The sequence below is a fragment of the Hevea brasiliensis genome, chromosome 14, assembly GCF_030052815.1.
Source record: "Hevea brasiliensis isolate MT/VB/25A 57/8 chromosome 14, ASM3005281v1, whole genome shotgun sequence".
NCBI lineage: Eukaryota > Viridiplantae > Streptophyta > Magnoliopsida > Malpighiales > Euphorbiaceae > Hevea > Hevea brasiliensis.
In genome coordinates this window covers 65,830,299-65,848,242 of record NC_079506.1, presented here as the reverse complement: position 1 = coordinate 65,848,242, position 17,944 = coordinate 65,830,299, and the positions used below count along the sequence as shown (strand labels likewise).

At 31.4% G+C, this 17,944-nt stretch overlaps 1 protein-coding gene across 1 annotated transcript; it reads right to left on the bottom strand.

Annotated features, from left to right (window-relative positions):
* Window positions 1-3,807: 3,807 nt before the first annotated feature.
* On the bottom strand, window positions 3,808-12,279 carry LOC110660043 (mitochondrial acidic protein MAM33). The gene is made up of 3 exons (XM_021818188.2): window positions 11,760-12,279; window positions 11,057-11,391; window positions 3,808-4,140 (listed from the first exon to the last, which is right to left on the bottom strand). Exons 1-3 carry the CDS (start codon window positions 11,919-11,921, stop codon window positions 3,960-3,962), a joined length of 678 nt encoding a protein of 225 aa, XP_021673880.2. The 5' UTR covers window positions 11,922-12,279; the 3' UTR covers window positions 3,808-3,959.
* Window positions 12,280-17,944: the final 5,665 nt, after the last annotated feature.

Here is a 17,944-nt window from a genome sequence, read left to right as displayed (position 1 = left end):
TTTATAAAAATTAGTTTATAAGCTTATTTAATTAACTTATAAATGAAGATAAACACTCATTTAATCTACTTAAACATAAAATATTATAGGAATTTGACACCAACACCCAGTTTGTATACGTGAAAAAAGAGAGAAAAATAATAATTAAGATAAAATAAGTTTGAAATAAACTCTTTTCCTTATTTAAATAAAAAAAAAGAGAGGAGAAAAAAAATAGGCCTCATTTTTTTTGAATTAATTTAAAGAGAAAATAACAAATTAAAGAGAAAATTAACCTTTTATCTAAAATTACATACCTATATTTTTTTAGTCATTTTTTAAAAAAATTTTCATCCTCTATTTTTCTTTCACTTATCAAGTACAAGGAGGAAAATAAAAAAAAAATTTTTTTAAAAATTCCTCTTTCTTTTTTTCTTTTAGTTTTCTTCTTCTTACAATTTCCCTGTTTTTATCCTGACAGAGTGCAAAGGTAAGTTCGCCTCGTACTGTGAATACGATGTCATTCTGATAAGTGATATGTGCTGGTGCCTACGAAGGGTTATAAAAATATGCCTAAGATTGGTATAAAAATATTCATTTTGTGAATTTGTCGATTTTTTTTTCCCTCTTTGTTTATTTTTCGATTTGACATTTCTTGTTCTTTTGCCTTGCTTAATATGCAACTACCAGACCAGTGAGGCCTCTACCGAAGCTTGGAATCTTAATGAAAGGTGTCCCTGTAGCCGCCTAAAAAGTAGATAATCAACCCAATCCAAGGCCGAGTGGAGGGAGCTATCAGGTTTAGTTTGGCTTTTGTTAACCTCTAATTCTCCTACTGATCTGCAAATAGATATTTGCATGAAAGGGATCAAAATAAAATTGTTTGACATGTACCTAAAGATAAGATCCAGATATTTATTTGAAAATTCACCCGCATGAAATCCAGAGTGTTAATCAATCAAATATGTTCTGAAAAGGTTACGTATTAGGTACTTGTTACACCTCCATACTAATTTTCTCAACATTCGAGGACATTTGAACAGTAGAAACATCAAATCAACTGCTCAGGCAAATATTCCTGGTCTCACTATGAAGTTTCAACCACAAGTTTAACCAAAATCCGATTCAATCTAGACACCCAATATAAGTTCAAGCAACCTGATGGCTGCATAGAACAATAGATTCAATGGATCACAAGATATGGGGAAAAAATATAGGGATGAAAATTAATCTTTCTTTAGCTGTTTATTGACATGAACATTAAGGGGGTGTTTGGTTTACTTGTTGGATACAGCTGATAGCTGATAGATACCTAAACAGGTAAATTATAGTGTTTGGTAAGCTTAAAAAAATAGAACTTATAACTGATGGACAACTGATATGATACCCATCAGCTGCAGTTTGTATCAGCTCTATTTTTAGAGCTGTTTCTCATCGGCTGATAGCTGATTTTGTTTTATTTTTTATTTTGACCATATTATCCTTTTTTATTTAACTTGAAAATTAATATTATTAATATTTTTATTTTTTATTTGTAATTTTAATATTTTAATTAACATATTTTAACTTTGTTAAAATATTTTTTATTAATAACATAAAATATAAAATATTTATTTATATCTAAAAACTTAAAATTAATTATAAATTTTTCTATTAACAATAATAATTATTTTATTATTTTATATATATTTTTAAAATTATTTAATTATCTTAAAAAATAATTATTTTCTTATTTCAATAATAAAATAAATGATATAATATAATATATTAATAATTATATATTTATTTAAATAATATAATATATTAATTTAATAAATATATATTTAATTTAATAATAAAATAAATAATATAACGTAATAAATTTATAATTTTATATTTATTTAAAAATTAAATAAATTATATGATATATATTCTTATTAGTCATTTCACATATCAACAGCAACAGCTAAATATAATTTTACTAAACACTTAACATAAAACAGCTGTCATCAGCTATCAGTTATCGGCCATCAGCTAACAGTAACAGCTATCAGTTGTATTCAACAGTTAAACCAAACAGGCTCTAAAACTATTCTTTCTTGGCATATGCAAGAAGTCTGGCAAAGAATGGTCCAATCTCCTCACCCCTTGTTGGCTATGGATGTAGATGTCATAGCAAATTCATGTTCAATCATCAACCAGAACGTGTGTTCAGTATACCTAAAATTAGGAATTTTGAGATATTTGTTCAATAAACATAATGTTAGATATGTATGTAGGAATGACAATTGGGTGTATTGGAGTAGAAACCTCTCCCCTCGTCCCTGCCCCACCGAATATCAAGTTCAGAGAGGAGACTTCTCCACCAAAAGTAGGGCGGGCAGAGCGAGACGAGGTGAATTTCTCCACAGATTTTTCTTCTTACTTTTTATTTTTTTATTTTAATTTATCATTATATAATATAAATTTATTTATTAGAAAATAAATTACAAGTTTTTTTTTATCAGAATAAGTATATTTCATTCATAAATAGTGAAATACATGATCCAAATCCATTATTAAAGCCATATATTTAGAGAGTCTAATTAAAATGCTAAAGCCCATATCATCCTAAAAGCCCAGCCCTTACTAGAAACTATAAACAAAACAGGTTAGCAAACCCGAAAACATCAAACCCGATAAGGAGGAGCACTCTTTGTCACACTGAGATGACCAAATCAATAGCCGCAGAGACGGCCACTCAGGGTCACTTAAGAGAGGAAAGCTCCACCAAAGCATAGACAATGCAATAACCATGGAGAGTTTCCAACCTATATCAGCTTCAGGCACTAGCAATCTGGGAAATCAGACTCAAAGCCAACATAAATGGACATGGATCATGGAACGCCGACGAGCCGGAAGAGGCTTAGCAGATTCACGATCGAACTTGAGCACACCAAAACGATCATTGACCTGCCAGCCAAAGCAGGGAGATCCCCTATAACCATTCACTAAAATAGAGCAATAAGAAGTGAGGAAAACTGCATCAATGGACTCTGATCAGAAATGTAATGGTCGAAAAGCTAACATGCAAAGCTTCCTCCATAACTATGCAACAAAAGCCCCACCCAGTGGAGGGGTATGAACTCTCCTCAAAAGGAGACTAAAGTAAACAAGGAAACTAAAACAGAACAGAAATGAAAGAAACGTAGATCTAAAAAGTAGACAAGGGGAGGGTCGATGACCAAGAGGCTCAACCTCCCCCAAAAACTAGTACTATGCAGAGAAATTTTAGATTGAAAAGTTAAAATTACAGGTTAGAAATACAAATTTTAAACATAACTTTTAATAATATACATATATATTTTAATTAAAATAATAACATTTAAATACATAGACTTAATTTTTTTAATAAAAATTAATAATATATTATTATAAAGTTGGATTACAGATATTTGGAGCCGAGAGATCTCCCCATCTCCATATCCATATCCATCCGCATCTACACAATATCCAAGTCAGAGCAGAGTTAGGAAAAATTGATCGAGTATGAGTCGAGTAAAATCAAGTTTGGGAACAATTACCATCCTTATATGTATGGAGAAGATCATGCTAAATAAAAGGTAGTTTGGAGGGGTTTGCTTCAATGTAGAATTCTGCATTTCATTGTTCGAGGAACCAAAGGGCGAAGTCATAAAATTTTAGATGAAAGCCAATTGGCAAGACCAAAGCGCCTGCAGATCTTACATTAACCTTTCACAACAGTATTGAACATGATAGAGGAAAAAGCACATCATTGCCCATATAAAGAAAAATACGCTTGGCTAAATACAGAGATTTTTTTTTATAAAAAAAGTAAACACATAAATGTGAACCAGAAAATTAAAACATTACTAACATTTATAACTTGAAAATAGTAATATAATTTAACCCATAATATTCGCCAGGTAGTCAAAAAGCAGATAGACCACCAACTAGGAAGCAGTACATGAACCCCTTTATAAACCCACCTTAACACACTGTTACACAGTTTTAGCTGATTTATTTTCATTAATGAAGCCCCCCACTGTTTTAAACCAGCGCATAACGTTCCGATGCTCCTTCACATATAGCCATGCTTGGAGAAAATTAAAGAGACTCTCATTCACACCTCTTTCTTCGATGTAACTGTGGAGTGCATCTCTCATCTTTTCATCAAGTTCCCTGTCGATTAACAATTCATCAGAAATTATCAATAAACAAATCACAGTTGCAGAATGCCACAGAAATTACAAAGGATTACTAATCCATAATATGCATTTCTGATTTAACAGTAAATGCATGAATGGGTAAAATGTAAACAAGCTAAGGCCACTAGACAAAAATTATCCATAAGCAGAAACTAAAATTTTGATACCACACTTTTCTCCAAAAGTATTGAAAATTTAGATAGAATTGGTAAGCAGATGCTAAAATATTTTGACACGCACTTCTCGCAAAAGTATTGAAAATTTTAGATAAAATTGACAAATAGTACAGCCAAAGATGCAATCATCTCCTTATCAACAGCAATGTAAATTCAAAACTTAGTTGCTTACAGAATGGATTACGCATAAATTTCCCTCAAATATAAAGTTCTCAAAATTTGATCCCCAGCCTTTTAACTTTAAAAGATCAAGTACCTGAAGTTCAGAAGTCTGCAAAATGAAGAATTAAAAACTCTTTTTAAATTTGTTTTATATGTACAAACAATTATGACTTGAGAGCTGAAAAAGAGTTCACAGTCCTTTCTGTCCTAAATTGGTCTCATTAGGTCCACAGAAGGTGGTAAAAAAAATTAAAATTAAAAAAAAAAAGAATAAAATTAGGATGTGAGGTTCTTCTTATTATCTCAGAGGGACCCAATAAGACCCCCTCATATAGGAGATGGGAACTGCTGTTAACTGTTACTATCAGGTTTCAAGTCACAACAGTTTTTGCCCATATAATGAATTAAACTAAAGAGGTGGAAATGTGGAGTGGGATGCTAGTGGAAAGGTTAAATTGATGCCATAAGCAAAACCACAGAGGTCAAATCAGTGGAAAAATGTCAATGGCAACCCTTAAAAAAGATTCTCCTATTACTGAAGAAACTAAAATAAAGACATCCATGGACTTTTATTCGAAAAAACACCAACAATTACAACTCATAAAAAATAGGAACAAACTGAAAATCCTAACTTTTTGCTCAAAATTCCTGGACAAGAACTTCTTGACTGAACATACCTAGATAATAAAAAGATCAAACAGCAAAAGAAACTTGCATCAATAAGTGCATCTCGATAAGATTGCATCAGCATGGGCAATTACCCTTTATTTATTTATTTGGTTCATAAGGAGGCCAAATGGGCTGCAACATGGTATTGGCTACAAAATAGAAGGTACCCCTTCTTTTTTCATAACAACTCACCATAATGGTCAAAACTTCCACTACATCAGTGGATAGGAAGACTCAAACTTGGGAGACCCAATTCCCACCCTTTTTAAAGTGTACAAGAAGACCAACTAAATTAAGCCTGATTGGCATAAGGACAACAACTTCAAAATATAAAATTACGCCTTCCTACAAAATAGGAAACTAATGAAAGCTTTTGCAACAGAATGTCAACCTTCTTCAAATAAAAAAATGTAGAACCTGACTATGAATTTTCAAGAACCATTGACAAATTTTGATGATTCATTTGTTGCCTTCTAGGTCCATGACTATAAACAAAACCAAAAATGACAAAATGTAGAAAGTTCCTAAATAACAATTTTTATTGCTGCAAAAATTAAAATAGAATATCTTCATGGCAACTTTCTATGTTTCAGTTCAATACAAAAGGACCACCAATGTACCATGAATGTGTATCAATTCCATACTATAGTTTCCTCTCAACCTCCAAACTTCCAAACTGTCTCTATCATAATTTACTATTAATTCAAAAGTAAAATTCCCCTATAATTTGTCAAACGGTAGATATTATTTGAAGATAGTTGTTGCCTCAACTTGACAAAAGTGACGATTACTTGTCCTCTCAGTAGATTCCTCCATCAAAGCTGCAGTACAAACGCACCTAATATTCATTCCATCTTCAAGCTTCAGTCTCCTTTTGGCATGTCTAAGAATATAAAAGGTGCCACTGCTTTTCCTGTATTTTATAGAAAGACAAACATTTCACTGAGGAAAATGGAGGAGGGATTTTGGGAAGAAAATGGACCAGTGTAGCCCACATGATAAGAAACAAAAATGTGGGCTCCACAGCCCATTTCTCTCCCAAATCATGTTATGTAGCAGGCTTCTGAACGTCTCCAAGATCCAGAATAGAAGAAAGAAGGACAAATAGGAAGAGGAACAGGGGAAAGAAGCAGAATAGGGAAGAAGAAGAGGAAGAACGAGAAAGAAGACAAGAGGGAAAGAAAGAAGAATAAGAGAAAGAAGGAGTGAGAGAGAGAGAGAGAGAGAGAGAGTAATTGTGGTATTATTAAATTCTTCATTGATTGAAATCAGTTAAAATACTATTCCTATTGATATAACATATTCTCTTATTTATTCTCACAGCTACTATCCTCATTATCATAACATTCCCCACTTCTTGACATCATTCTTGTCCACAAGAATGAGTAAAGGAAACTAACAAAAACAACATTCTGCCTATTAAAAAATCCCAAACAATTTGGGCAGTTCTAATGTGAATGCGCTTATGAAGATTGCTCTGCCCCAGCCTCTTCAGCAAGTGATATGAAATCTCACAAATGATAAATTATTGAGAGACTGAAACTTCTCTTGAAAAATGAGGTCAACAGTTGACTTTGCCAGTAACCCATCCACCATCTTCTCCCCACACAACTCCTTACCTTCCTCACTCCTCATCAAAAGTCCAAAGTTCTTGGTATCTTCTAAACTGATTTCCCCACTGTACATGGAGTCAAGCACAACTTTGAATGCTTCTAGTGAGACCACACTTAAGGAGACCTTTGAGGACTTACTCTCACTTTGTCCATTTGTGAACATCTCCAGTGCTCTCTTTTTCAATTCAGAGACAACCAAATTCACTGCATATTAATTACAGCATACAATTTCATCACAGTTGTAGCAACCGCTACAAAAGCACAAGTAAATCTTTGTAAACAAAAATGGTCGAGTGCAGTAACTTGATTATTATTGTCATCATTGTTGGCATTTTCACAAAAATTGTAATGCGAGACTTCTCAATTGATAAAGAACATATTTTCTCTCTCTGCCTCCTTGATACCTCCCATTTATCTTCCATGAGATTGGAAAATCACAAGAATTGAACTCTATCATGGCTCCAAAAATACTACAACTTACAACTCTTTTATTTTTCTCTTTTTCAAGAACCTCTCCCAGCATCTCAGCAACAAAAGATTGAGTTTTGGAAATGAATTTTGCATACCCAGAATTATTTAATGACACACCAAATTCTTTTTTTCAGAAACTTCAATAGATTCAAAGGCAATAACCATACCATGTTCACCTGAATTTGAGGGTTTTTTAGCATATGCATTTTCCATTTTTTCAGCAAAAGCAAGACACTCGCCACCTTTCAAATTTAGCTCAAGGTTGCTTCCTTTCTGGACAATAACGAATTGCAAATCTTCAATCAATGCTTTTGATTCAACATTGCTGCTGGAAAAAATATCAAACCATTTTCTTTAAAGCCCTAATGAATTGTTACTCCTTGAATTTGGGATTTCAGCTCCAATTCTTGATATTGATCTTGATCTTTGGGTCTGCAACTTGAATCAACTCCACCTTCCCCTTGCCAATAGATCCTGTTAGAGATTGAAAAGTGCCCCTGCCATCAATTCCTACAACTTCACTTTGGCCTCATTACTTGGCATAAGATACATTAGTGCTCGCAGGTCTTCAAGAGTGGCATTCTCTTCCAAAAATATTGCTTAATCTTCTCTCAGATGCCCGTAATTTCCTCAGAACACTTTCTTGCATCTTCTTGGATAATCTTTGCTTGTTTAGCCAAATTAGTCAATCTCACAGTCAATGCATATTCCGACATTATTGCAATCCAAAATTGCTTCTTAAAAAAAAAAAAAGGATCAATATCCTTCGTCCCTGCTCTGGAAATTTGGTACCCAAGAATCGTTGGCTTTGATACCAAATATTATGTAGCAGGCTTCTACACGTCTCCAAGACCCAGAATAGAAGAAGGAAGAATAGGAAGAGGAACAAGCGAAAGAAGCAAAATAAGGAAGAAGAAGAAGAGGAAGAACGAAAAAGAAGACGAAAGGGAGAGAGAGAAGAATAAGAGAAAGAAGGAGAGAATTAGAGAGAGAGAGAGAGAGAGACAGTAATTGTGGTATTAATGAATTCTTCATTGATTGAAATTAGTTAATTTCGAAAAACTTCATATCCCAAATTTGTTCTATTGGCAAATTCTCCATACAAAATGTTAGGGATGGGTCTCAACAACAGCAACAGGGCCAGTGGACTTTCCAAGTTTATTCCAGGAGATTCCAGAAGGGCAATAAAGGAAAGGAAGAGAAAGGTGCTGAGGGCATGTGAGCACTAACTGGAATGAGAGAGGAAGAGTCTACAAGAGTGTTGGGAGAGGGTATTGAGCATTCAGTTTTGTATTCCTAATTTTGTGGGGCAGGTGTAATTCTGCATGGGGAATTTCCCTGGGAACTGTGAATCAGTTACTGGTGTGGCCTTGTGGGTATAGTGCTAATTGGTTGAATCCGCATTTTGATTCAATAAAATAACATTCCTTCTCCATTTTTTTTCTGCTGTTCATTCTTCATCTGTTATTTCTTTTCTGCAATAGTTCTTTACTCTACCAACACTCATTACTTTGAAAGGGTACGGAACATAAAACGTAGCATTCCCATCACCTATATCACCTTGTAGGCATTAATCATAAGTAGGTTTTATCTCGCAGAAAAGTACAATATAATGCAAGATTAACCCCTGTTAACCCTGGGAATTTAACTCAGTGTTATTAAACCCAGCCCGGAGGTTGACCTGGCGAAAGGACCTAGTGAATGGGTTAGCGGTTCAACCAGTGGGCTAATGGTTCAATCAACGGGTCATTAAAAATTAATTAAATATATATATATAAATTAATTAAATATAACATCTAATATATATATATATAAATTAATTAAATTTTTTATTATCTAAAATAAAACTTTAACATTTATTAAGATATATGCAATAAATTTTAATAGTATTTTTAAATTTTATATAAAAATATTAAGTAATATAATGTGTAATTTTCTTTTTAATATTTATGAAATATTAAGTATATAATAAAAAAATAAATATATTAAAATAAAAAAATAACTGCCAAGTTAGCTCAATTAATTTTTAGCTCAATTAATTTTTATTTTAAAAACTTTTTATGAGATTTTGAATTCAATTCTCTATACCAACAAAAAAAAAAGATTTTATTGAATAATTAAACCGGTCAGGTCAATCAAGCCATACTGGCTCACCAGTTCAATTGCCAGGTCAACTAGGTCACACCGAGTTACTTTCTTATCTAGTTTAATTACAAGCCCGGACCGATTTGAGAGCCAATTCACCAGTTCACCGGTTCAACCGGCCGGTTTGATCCAGGTTTAATAACTATGATTTAAGTTATCAGCCTGCAAACTTGAAACAAGGTCTTGCACTAAAATATTGAATTTCTAGAAACTACAGTGATTCAAAAGCTAAAGTGCTTATCCTTCGTTCTCAACTTTACATCTACCTAGTCAAGATTAATCGCTTTAATGAACATAACACTGTAGCCAAAGCAAGCCTCAGAAACAACAAAAAATTGTTACATTCATCTCTCTAATTCTCCCACATTCACTTTTAGATTTTCCTCTGTTTCAAAAACTATAGCTTGAACTATATTATACAAATGTCTGGACATCTTGGCCTCCTAGGACCTGAAAATTTATCAATCCTTTTCAACTTATTACATCCAACACCTAGGCAAAACAAATATCTCACACTCTTATCTACATTTAAACTGCACAGTTGTAACAAATGGCAACCATCCACCTGGTAATCTAAGATATTAATGATTTTAGAATACATGGCAAGAAAACAGCACTCTTGAATAACACTTACTAAGACATCTAATCCTGGTAAAGCAAATATGTAAGCCTTGCAAAAATGTAAAAATACAAAATGGGAGCACATTATCAACATTCTAAAAGTCAGAATACAGTTCTCTCCCAAATCTAAGCCATCTTGGATATTCACCGCAGTGAAGCCAGGACCCGAAAAAGGGAGCAGACTTATCAGTTAGTCAAGACCAAATTTCGCCCTAAGAGAACTTCTTTCAAACAAGGGGTCTTTCACAGAGTTAGTAGTTAGTAATTTAGTGCTGTAGGCCAGGCGCGCATTTCTATTCAACTGTAGGAGAATACAGCTAAACCAATAACATAACATAATAGGATCATGTTTTAAAAAGATGTGCTGAAGAGTCATAGACAGTATGAAATAAATGAAAACAAATAGAAATACATATCCCCAAAAGAAAATAAGGCATTTATAACCAAGCTGTTACGGTATAGTTATCTCTCAAATCATAGTAAAACTTTATTCCTTTTCCTTCACATGCATGAAAATAATGCTAAAACAATAACAGAACAGAACATAATAGGATCATGTTTCAAAAAAAATGCTAAGGAGTCATAGACAGTTGAAATAAATGAAAACAAATGGAAATAGATAACCCTGAAAGAAAATAAGGAATTTATAACCAAGCTGTAATGCTACAGTTATCGCATAAATCTTAGTAAAACTTAATTTCTTTTCCTCCCCATGCATAAGAACACGAGTTTCATGATGATAACTATCTTCATACTTCATCCTCTCCATCCCTTTACAAATTTCACATTCCTTTTCGACCATTTAGCATAGCAGCAATAAGCCTACACTCTAAAATTTGACATACAAATTCAGTTTCCTGAATCAGTGTCGCTGGACTAGAAGTTTCTATAATTTTCAGTATTGTCCACATATAAATGAAGTCAATTCTTTTTCAACAATCATATACATCATACCTTCCAATAAATCATAAGAATTACTAACTAAAAAAATTCAATTATCAACCAATAAAGAGACAAAAGAACCACAACTCACCCAAATTGAGGGCCATTGTATCCATATGGATCCTCATGAAGCCCAGAGTCATCAATCTTTGGTCTCAATTGAACAGAGTGAATTCCTAATGCATCTGGATACAGACCACAAAGAAAATGCAAAGATTTTTCCTGTCCAGGCTTTGACACATCCACATGAAGGAATAACTGATTTATGTCATCCTCGTCATCCTCCCCTCCGCCTCCAGGTATAATATTGGCCAACCGCATTACAGAGATTTTAATTTCCTCACTGCTATAGGTTCTAGTGAGAACAGGGCCATTCCCATCAAGAGCTCCTTTCACTATGGTAAAGGCTGATGGTGGGCTTACTTTCTACAAAGCATAAAAACGAAAATGATATTTTACTTTCATACACATATATACATATAAACATTCTTTCAACATAGAAAACTCCAAGCAAGCTTAATCCATCAAAAATGCATACATCCATATAAATATGTCTAAATGCGGTTTCATAAACAGTATAAGATACTTAAATTCAATGAACCATGAAAATCCCATATAAAATTCCATTTGAACACACACACACACACACACACACACGCACATGCACGTAAATGCAAGAACCAAAACTAAAATCGCATAAGGGAAATGTGTGTTCACCATGATTAATCCATACAAGCCACTATGATGTATAAAAATATGTGTTAAAGAGGAAAAGTGAGTTGGATAATACATACGGGAGGAGGGTTCATTTTGGAGACTTCGAGATAGTGTTCTTTGAGAGAGCGGAGCAACATGGAGTCCACAGCATTGGAGATGCTGGTGGTCGAACGACGACTTGCTAACATGCGCCAGAATGGCTGCCGCACCGCGCCTTCTGCTAACAATTTCCTCAACATGGCACTCCTTCTTCTACTTCTTTTCGCGCCTTTTGTAGGGGTTTCAGAGCTATAAGTCTCTGGCAGAGGTGGGATGTTTCTTTCAATACACAGTCACTAAGGTCGAAGGGCAACCGTTTGCGACGGAGAAACAGAAAGCAACGAGAGAGAGCTCGATGGAGAGCAGTGCAGTGCAATTCAGCGCAGCAGATCAGCGGGAGCGCCGTCGAGAAGTGGAGGTGGCGCGGCGAGGTGCAGGCTAGAAGTTTGCAACTAGTGGAACGGCAGCAGATATTTGAGAAAAGAGATTGGGAATTACAGGTAGGTATCAGGGACTGGGTTCTTCATTTAATTGGAATTAAACGACAGAGTTTAGCACATTAATACATCATTGGGGGGAGTATTTAGCACCTTGTACTTTCTCATTGCATATAATCCAATTAAAGAAATTTTTATGACAAACCGAGAACTGTTAGCATTAAGGGAAAAGTGAGTGAGGCCGTCAGTAATGCTTATGTGTCCGATTATATGGCACATTTCTATTATTTTTCATTTAATATAGCGCTGACATAAAAAGTGAGTCCTACGGTTAATTTAAAATTTCTCAACCCTATTTCTTAGCTATTTTTCTAAATCAAATTTACAAAACATAAAACTTCAAATTCTCTCAATCCCTAATTATAGAATCCATCAATTTCGAAGGTTAGATATCAACTGCTTTTTATTATTAGATGAAAGAATTTCTTTTTCTTTGATTACAGTGACGTGCTTATATTGCTTTTTGGTAAATGTAATAATGGCTAAGTTTGTTGAATGTTATGTGTTGTAAATGTTTGAATATGTTGACATTCATGCATTTTTAGTTGTACACATGTATTTTTAACTTAATTGTATAGATTTTTCATTATCTAATTAGATAAGCATTATAAGAATTTCACAGGTCAAAATGTCTAATATCGTATAATTAAAAATTCATCATGAAAAGATAGCAGAGGGATGATAAAAATATGATGTATATAGAAGAGGAAATTACCTATTATACAGACATTAATATTGATTATTTTTTCATGTTTGAGATATTGAGTTATTCGAAGGAGTTGGGATACAAAAATAAAACCCAAATGTGGTTTAAGATTATAGAATTGTCAGGTGTAGAGGTTATTAAGAAAAATTGAGTGATGCCAATGTAGCAAATATGTTAGACTATAACAAAGGTAAAGGGAATATACAAATTTTCTTAATTGAGGGAGTAATGCCTATTGCCATGTTTGATGGTAAAAGGCTATTAAACTTAGAAGAATCAGTGAGAGACAATGTGTTTGATGTTGGTGAAATAGTTGCAGACATAGGTGTTGAGGCAGTCAATCATGTTGAGGGAGATGTGATACATGCTAATGATGATAATGTTAATGTGGGAGGGGAAACTTCCGTGGATAATATGAATGTAAGTGTAGACATGGATGCATATATTGTGGTTGACAATTTGGGTCTAGGTGTGGAGACAAATGCTACAGTTAGAAATGCTAATGTGAATGAAGATGATGCTAGGGTTGAGAATGTAGATGTAGGTGTTCAAAAAGAGGCTATTGTTGGTGGGGTTGATAAGGGGAAAGAAGATGTTGGGGTTAAGAATGTGAATGTAGATATAGAAATAGAGGAAAATCAGTTATGAAGTGATGATTCTTCAAACAGTGATTTCATACCTATTTTAGAAGGGAGTGAGTTGTCGTCTGAAATTAGCTCAAACTGTAATGAAGTGCACTTAATTTAAGTTAAATAAAAATTAAAAAATAAAAAATTTATACTATTGTCACGCAATGCATGGTCAGATGACTAATGTATTTATATTTTGAAGTTTTAACAAGGTGGCTTACATGTATAATAACTTTATTTAAATAAAGTAAAACTATTGTATTTTATGAAAAAAATTGAATTTTATAAAAGTTACATATTTTATTTCATTGGAAAATAATATTTTTTTATAAAATAATTGCATTCTTTTTATGTGAATTTAGTGAAATATAGCTAATACTAAACTTGATGATAAAAAATTATAGTGTAAAATTTACTCACTTCTCGCGAATATAAGTTTTTTGATTTAATAATTTTATACAATATGTTAGATAAATATAAAAATAGAAGATCTTCATAAAAGATAAAAATATATAAATTTGATATTATTTATAAAATTAAGATAATAACGTTATTTTAAATTGATATTATATAACATTATAAAATTAATATTATTATACTCATTATATATATTCATGATTTAATTTATTTTAGATGTAATTTTCTATTTTTTATGTATGATATAATATTATCATAGGGTTATAAATATTATATTTAATTATTAAAAATAAAATATTAATTTTAATGTTATTTTAGTTAATTATATAAATAAAAAATTTATTAATTTAAAATTTTTTATATTTTTTATTGAATCATATTTTTATAAAGGTTAAGTGTTATATATAATATAGCTTAATTATAAACCTAAATGTAATATAGTAAAAATATATATATAATAATAATTTTTTAAAATATAAATAAATGAAAATATTTAAAAATTAAAATAAATTAATAATAAATGCAAGTTTGCTTTGTGAATTAAGTTCGTTCAAACTTTGATTTTACTTTACAAAAAGTTTGATTTGTTTATATTTTATTTTTTTATAATTTAAAATAATATTAACTTGCATAATAAGGTTATATAATTAGATTAATGGATTTTAAAATATACTTTATAATTTAGTGTATTATTATTATAAAATTTTTATTTTCATTATGTTGATATATTGAAATTTTATATTATCATATTATCTAATACAATTAATTTTAAAACATATTTAATATATTATTTAATATATTTAATAAGTATTTTTATTTTTTAATTATAGATTATATTATATATGTTTTAAATGCATTATAAATTAAAATATAAATATAAATATAATGATCTATTTTTAATTAATTCATAATTAATTCCCTCAACTAATCAAATTGTTTTTTTTTTTTCTCTTTTTCCTTTTTTTATCTTTCTCTCATTTTTGTTGTTTTAAAAATCTAAAACATAATAACTTACAATTAATAATGAGAAGAGTATAACTAGTATCAATATATACAAAAATATAATTAGGCATTCATATAATTTTATGATCAAAATCAATAACTTAGCTAAGATTGACTAATATATTTTTAAAAAAAAAATATTCATGCAAATGAGGATATTAATAAATTATAATTAATCTACATTTAAACTAATTAGACCCATGAAATTAAAATCTCATACAATTACATATAAAATGCATTTTTTATGTAAAAAAGATATTATTCTTTCTAAATATTATTGGATACATCAATATTAAAATTTAAAAAAAAAAGGAAAATCAATTTATCTTGACCAATATAAATATCATTAAATTTGCAAATATATTAATTTCATTTAATATTGACAATAATAACAAAATTATACTGATCACATTCATGTACAACTATATACTAGAACTCAAAAAATTTAAAGATTTATAAATAAATTTTGCCCATTGAATAAAAAGAGACACACAAAATTATAGTGAAGAATAAAAAATCACATTAAACTTAGTCTATTGCACAAAAATAGAGTGTTTAAATATAAAAGCTATCTGTTACCTTTTTTTAAAAAAATAAACTACAAATTTATGTCATAGCTAGTTCCATAAAGCATAGGTGCCTCGTTCCCCTGCTGGATCCTTATACTGAAGGTGAGTTTTATGTAGTGAAAATTTTAAAATTTTTACTTTACCTAGTTTGCATGCATCTCATATATAAATCATTTTAAGTTTGCCTAGGTTGCATGCATCTCATATATTGTAATACCCCTTACCCATCTACAATGTAGCCAAGCAAGGTGTGCTATATTCGGTGCCGGAGCACCTTATCCTGTTTTGTCGTGTACAATATTAATTTCATGTCCATTTAATTATATTAACTCACGTGTAGAAATTTTTTTTTCATACTTTATTTTTGTGGAGACTCAGATAGAGTCTCCTCTGTTTTATTAGTACATGGTGGGTTCCATTGTTTACCTGTTAAAAATAATTTATGTCCATTTCATATGTTCATACATCACATCATTGCTCATATAAATTTTCAAGAAATACACTTCATTTCATTCTTTTAAAATTTACATACAATAATGTACAAATTATATACAATCCAAAAATTTAATTACATATCTCGAAGTGATGTACAACATTACTTATGTACAGTGATCAAAATGCGAAATCTAAATACACATGAGCCCTACCAAAACGGAATGCTGAGGTGAAACTGATACTATAGCAAATCTGGTCAAGATCCTAGCTAGAGTCTACTGCTGCTGCTGCTGCTGCTGCTGCGACTGCTGGTGGTAGTCTCCTGTACCTACGCGAGGAAACAATCCATTGCGCTAAGCATTTCTGCTTAGTGCTGCAATAATTTGAAATAAAAATAACTAAATAATTGAAATAGTTATTCTATGTATAACCTTATAAAGAAATATATATTTCATAAATTTAAAGTCTTTTACATGATTATAAAACTTTGGGAGCAATTAAGTTAATCAGGATCTTTTATTCACATATTTCGTATTCAGTCTTATTAAATCCATATTAGTGATCTCTTCATGTACTTATTTAAATTTAAAGTGTATTACTCATATTTGTGCCCAAGTAATCTATGACAGACTATAAAGACTGGATACACGGGAGTATACTAGTTAAACATCTGTATGTCTATCAAGTATACAATAGTCATGTTAGGCATAAGGCCAGCGGGCAGGCATAAACTAGTAATGATAATAGGCACTATAGCTAACGGGCAGACATAAAGCCAGTAGAATAATCATCTCAGACATATATTGTGTGACATCCCTCACCTGACTACAGTGTAGCCGAGCAAGGCATGTCACACTCAGTGCTGGAGCACCCTATCTTATTTTACTTTATTCCTTTAATCATTTTCAAGTTATTATCTTTTAATTATTTTTTGACGAAGAAACTAACGGAGTTTTTCTTATTTTATTAACGTTTGACGTATTTCACTATTCACCTATTTAAAATTTTAATAATATTTTTAAACAAAGATCTCATCATTTCATGCATCATCTATTTATTTCAATTTCGCATTCAAATATATACAATTTCATTCATATCCATTTCCATACATTCCCATACATGCTCAACTCATATATGAAAATTTTCAATCTTCATTAATTTACGTGATATAGAATTTAATCACATATGAACTGACCAATTTATTAATTTACATAACATACCTATTAATTACATTTTCATAATCTACATTACAATACTATACTAAGCATCTTATACAACATACAAATTATGACCTATATTGGCCCTATCTACATGCATTGCTGAGGAGGTGACAACCTTGAATACTTCAGACACTTCTGTAGATTTGGACTTCAAAATCCCAGTCTAATATCCACTGGGTTTTGCCTTCAGTACCTGCGCAAAGGAAACAAATCCATTGCTAAGCATTTCTGCTTAGTGGTGCAATAATATAACAAGAAAATAATATACAAAATACAGATGGAAATAAAACATAGTTCATTGCAACATTTGTTTAAATTATAATTCTATTACTAATTTTTTGTATCGTTTAATTCAATACTTTCTAGGTTATCTTTGATTATTTCATAATAATTAAATTTTAATATCGTTCTAATTCATTTCAATTCTTTCTACTAAATAACTAATCTAATTTATTTTAAATATTCTTACTCATTTATTTAATTGCTAACATTTTCAGTTGCTAATATTCTTAACTTATTTCAATAAATTTCACTGTCCAAGTAACCTATGACAGGCTGACTAAAATGAATAATGGGTCATTGGCACTGGACATCGCAGTGCCTCGGGCCATCATACCATGGGACGCGGAACGTCAACCACGTATGCAGTCAGAATGGCTAAAAAGCCATGACAACACATAATCGAGCATAAAAGCTATGAGTGCGGGCATAAAGCCATGAATGCGGGCATAAAGCCTTTCACAATACT

Excerpts from the sequence above, each read along its gene's own strand:
- LOC110660043 (XM_021818188.2), bottom strand. The coding sequence starts at position 11,921 with ATGTTGAGGAAATTGTTAGCAGAAGGCGCGGTGCGGCAGCCATTCTGG. Across the intron at positions 11,392-11,759 it reads CCAAAATGAACCCTCCTCCC|AAAGTAAGCCCACCATCAGC; the intron begins GTATGTATTATC and ends TATGCTTTGTAG. Across the intron at positions 4,141-11,056 it reads TACAATGGCCCTCAATTTGG|GGAACTTGATGAAAAGATGA; the intron begins GTGAGTTGTGGT and ends GTTAATCGACAG.